The sequence below is a fragment of the Corvus brachyrhynchos genome, unplaced genomic scaffold (assembly GCF_000691975.1).
Source record: "Corvus brachyrhynchos isolate BGI_N302 unplaced genomic scaffold, ASM69197v1 scaffold83, whole genome shotgun sequence".
Classification (NCBI taxonomy): Eukaryota; Metazoa; Chordata; class Aves; order Passeriformes; family Corvidae; genus Corvus; species Corvus brachyrhynchos.
Window position 1 is genome coordinate 1,758,337 of NW_008238464.1, and position 5,013 is coordinate 1,763,349.

Genomic DNA, 5,013 nt, shown 5'->3' on the forward strand with positions numbered 1-5,013 from the left:
TTTCCCTTCAAGGCAAATTGTCATTCTGAAGTTAATATAAAGTCTGTATCAGAGTACTTGAAAAAAAATACAGAGATAAATGGCTACTTGCTCACCATTCTTAAGGGATAGCTGGAGATGAAGATTAGGCTCTGAAATGTAAGTTCAGGTTATGGAGCCTTATTTCACCATTACAGGTGACAATTTATAAGCTGTGGCAATAAAACCATATGTGAACTAAAACAGGAAATGTATTTAAAGATGACTGGCTTGTCTTTGTGCTCAATGCCCAGCCTTTGGTAGCAGTGTTTATACTAATCTAATACAGACTTTGAAGACAAAGAAAGATAGGCTGATAATGCAGACAAAAGGAAACATATGCAAACAGTAGACACAGAGAAATGTGAGCTGCTCTGTCTTCTAAAGCAGAAAGCTGTAACACAGACAGTATTTTCAGCTTTCATTTATTTGGGAGAAATTTTGGATGAGAAGTCAGACATACCATATAAATATGCCCAGAAATAAACTTCAGATGCACTAATTTGAAGAAAATATTTAGCTGAAAATCTTCAAGCAACACACAAAAAATGCAAGTTTTTTTAAGAAGACAGTTGGCATTAAGACTAAAACTGCGATTAAGGTCAGAAAGACAATTTTAACACTATACCTTTCCTTGTCACATTCCCCTTTATTCAGCCTATTACTTTTTATGGACAATTCTCACTTCTTTATAGTTACTGTATCAGACAATATACACTTAATGGAATCGCAAAAAAGAATACAGTAAAAACTATACTTCATTTCTGCACATAATTTCAGGGAACAGAGCTAATTAAATGTGCTCTTATCATACATTTGTCCATTTATCTGGCAAGTCTTTAAAAAGTAGCTGTAAAAGAAGCCACGAATCGTAATTCAGAACGTTTACTGTTTCACACAGCGTGGTACCTTTAAAACACTAGGTCAACTGTTTTGCTTTAATGACCAGTGGTGTTTACAAAAGCAAGACTCAGAGTGCGTAAGATGGACAACCGTGCCCTTCTTCTCACCCTAAGAAAAATAAGATCTTCAGCACTATGTTGAATGTGCAGGCTGATGTTGTCATTTCTTTTCCTCTTTTCAAACATATACCCATTCCTTGGCTACCCATGTTTATACATCACTGTTGAAGCGTAGGCCTAAAGCATCCAAGGGAAGCCACAGCTCTTTGGAAGTATACTCAAGCCTCAAAAGCTTGGCCCTGAGCTTGTGAGGAGTAGCTGAAATTTCTGCTTGTGCTGCACACCTCCTACATGGCCTTTGGACATTGAGTAGGGCCCACCTGAACACACTGTGAGCAGTCAAAGTGCAGCAGCACATCTTATACTGAGAAGCCATGCAGGACAACTTGCAGCAGAGGAGAGTCTCAGAGCTGTCATCCGCTGGGAATGGGCAGACTGTGGATCTGATACAGGTGCAAGAGATCTGGGGTATCTCTGAGCCTACAGCCTTTCTTGTCAAACAGGACCTTACTTAGTCTGCATCTCAGACTGTAATTCCAAAATAGAAAATGCTCATGGCTGAAGGTGGTTTTGCTCCTCTCACTGCTATCAGCCCTCAGCTGAGCTGCCAAAACTGTCTGGGTGGCTTTACTGGGAGATGAATTATACTACTCTGCCAAAAAAAACCCAACAAAATAAAAGAAGAAAAAAACCAGAGAAAAAGAAATAGAAAGATAAAATGCAAAAAGAAAAAGGAAATAAAAAGAGAAGGAGAAAGGAGGAGAAAAAGAAAAAAGGAAAGGAAAAGAGAAAGGAAAAGCAAAAGAAGAAAAAAGAAGATGGAAAATGAAAAGGAAAAGGAAAAAAATAAAGAGTTCTGGTTTCAAACAAGTTTCTTGAGTATATTTACAGGAACCCCCTCAGAGGCATCTATGGTGGTATAACTGGAGGGGGGATGTGCCAGCACGAGCAGATGCTGGTTGCAAGAGGACCAGGAGGTCACGATATCTAGCTACAGCCTCAGTAGCCCTTCCTCAGCTGTGGGAATATCAGCATTTGATATCATGTCCTACACTAGCACAAACCACAGAAACATGTTGGAAGCAGAGCAAACCAGGAAAGAATTAGGAGGCAAATGTACATTTCAGAAATTCTCTGTTTCTCTAATATACAGTTGCAACCGGAAGTACTCAATATAATGTCAAGAAAAACACAAATTACTGTCTTGCTTCCAGGAAGCACAGAATTAACCCTGTGACACAGCAAGCTAAGACAGCCATGCCACTCTCTGAAAATTAATGCAACATAAAACATATGGCATGGCGGTGACAGGAATGGCATGTCTGCATGCAACCACCCACAAGAAAGGAACTGTTCTGGGCATTGTTTTCACTTTATGAAATGTATGTGACATGTCAAGACAAAGAAATTTAATGTGTATTTTTGAATAAACACTATATGTATAATTTTTTTCTGTGATTTTTTCCAGTATTAATAACAAGAATTGCTCAATCTCATCAAAGATGGGTACAACAGAAAAGCCTAGTACAATAAATACAAATATTTTCTTTGTTTATAGCAGTTTCACCCCAAGAAGTACCCTAATACTACCAGAAAAATAATAATAATAAAAAAAAATACTGATGACCAGCATGTACCAAGCAGCAGGCAGCTGAACTCTTTGAAAAGGAGCGTGTCTAAGTTTGACTGCTGGAAGCCCCCAGAGAAGCTCAAGTATGATTGCTCTGACATTGATAGGGCTCTGTGTGCATAAACCATGCCAGCAAATGCTTAATATTCATCTTTTGTTTCATGCCCTATATCCTTTGAAAATCTCACTTTTTAAAAAGTCTAAGTTCCTTGTCCTAGAACACTTACTAATTACACAGAATGGAATGCTTGTAATCTCAAAAATATTGGATCTCAGCTATATTCTGGAACTGAGTATTGCAGGCATTGTTATGAATATTTTTTTCAATCTTTTCCACAGAACTGATACATACTTTATTTATATAGTCAAACTTAAAGCTTGAAACTTGTAACACTATATGAAAGGACTATAAGATGGTTGTATATGTGAATTGGTGCCTAAAACACAGTGTTAGGGAATGTCTTGGACAATTGCACTGCCTTGAGCCTCACACTTGAGCTCACAACTTCTTTGTACAATAGGACAAAAATGCACATACGTGAATGTGTCAGGAGCTACTAATTTGATTATTAAACCAGAAGAACAGAGAATGCAGTGGGTAATTTTTCAACATAAAATGCGATAATTAAAAAATAAATCCTACTAAAGGAAAAAATAACACCTGGCAATGAACTGGAACAAGTTGTATGATTCAGTGGTAACTAAGAAGGAAAAAGCTTACCTATTTTCATTCATATTGCAGTGATTTGCTGTTGTGATGCTTTGGGCAGAGGCAGCTAATCGTGAAGAGCTCTCTCGCTCTAAGTGAGTCTTCTTGATGTCTCTGCACTCTTCCTCATTCTCACACTAAGTGAAGAGAAAAGTAATAATTTTTCATGGTTTGGATTAACCACAGATCCAAAAATATTTCAGCAAGTCAGGGGCTGGCATTTTCTGTCATTTTGCTACAAATGATGGTACTTTCTTTGAGTATATATCTAACATGGATCAGAAATGATTGGTCCATGTCTTAAAAAATAAAATCTAAAGAGGCAGCATGTAAAGAAAGGGGTACAATATAAAACTTGGTTTCCACCACTTCCCCACTTGAACCAGGGTTGCCACCTTTCAGATACTAAAAAAAGAAGAACGAAAAAATGAAGAAAAATAAAACAACGTGGAAGACTGCTTTAGATAAATGGTCCTCAAAAATACACAGATCCATCTGCACACATACAGTAGTTTAGAGAGCAACAGATGACTGGATGCACAGCAGAACTGTCCAGAAATTGAACAGAAGGTGATTGCAGTTCAGAATGACTTTTGGGGTCAGATCGGTACAAACAGACCAGAAAGCCTGTTTGGTGGACAGCTTTGGCCATGGAGTGGAGGGGGCTTTCCCCTTGGCACCAGAAAGTGAGTGGGAGAAGTAGGGCAGAAGGGTGGATGTGAGCAGAGGGCTGTGCCCACCCAGCCACTGTGACAGTGCTGCTGAGAAGGGGGCAGCTAATGAACTATGGTCCTACTCCTACACCTGTACCCCCAAGGGAAAATGGGGCCACCAGGATGTGAGGGAGCCAGGACCAGTTAGATCCCAGGTCTCTGCGAATGCATCTCTCACAAAGCCAGGGTTCCCTGCTGGGACTGAAGGGCTTGCCTCTTGCTGACAGTCTGAAGGGAAAAAAGATGCTGCCTCTTCTTTTACCACATACGCAGTGATACTGTGCGGACTACGACAAGACATCAGACAGTTGTTCCTTTGCTGACCTGAGCATCATTTCCAAATGCTCAGGTTTTGAGAGAAGCCACAGGAGAGAAAATTATGCTACTATAAAGGCAGTGCCTTCGCTAAGGCATGCAAAGGCACACGCCACCAGTCAACGCTGTCTCCAAGGGGCTGTGATCCCTCGCGGCCGGGAATTTCATCTCCTCCTGGGATGGCATCTCCCCTGGGGTTTGGCCAGTCCCTACGTGGAAAGCAGGGACAAATCCCAGCTCTGAAACGCCAGCCTGGAGAAGACGCTGCCATCGAGTACAGGATGTGGGCGCAAGCGGTGTTTGCCTCCCACTTGGTGGAGGCTCCCCTACCCCCTCTGATCGGTTCCCCAGCAGCTCACCTTGCGTTTCCTTCTAGATTTCGGTAAACCCTTCTCTGCGGGGGGTTCAGCACTACTAGCCTGCGGGAGGCTGGCCGCCTGGTTTGCTCCGGCGCTCATGGCCAGCGGTTCTTCGGGCAAACGCTCTGGAATCCTGGACAAAAGAGCCAAGTCAATGTTGACCCACAGCGACTTTACCTCATCACTGTCTTTCAGAGGAGACAGGAGCTCATTCCTACCGAAAGGAACCAGGGTGTAAAACTGTTCCTCCAGCTCCTTTGCTATTTCACTACTAGTTCTGGCATTAATAGAGCCAAAGGCACTGCAG

At 41.4% G+C, this 5,013-nt stretch overlaps 1 protein-coding gene across 1 annotated transcript in view; it reads right to left on the reverse strand.

The window, feature by feature from the left end:
• Positions 1–5,013, reverse strand: part of AFF3 (AF4/FMR2 family member 3) — a 316,401-nt gene that overhangs the window by 32,132 nt on the left and 279,256 nt on the right. The window contains exons 12-13 of the mRNA XM_017736969.1: positions 4,707–5,007; positions 3,332–3,456 (exon numbers count right to left, since the gene is read on the reverse strand). Coding sequence (XP_017592458.1) covers positions 3,332–3,456; positions 4,707–5,007 — 426 coding nt within the window. The remainder of the gene's footprint in view (positions 1–3,331; positions 3,457–4,706; positions 5,008–5,013) is intronic.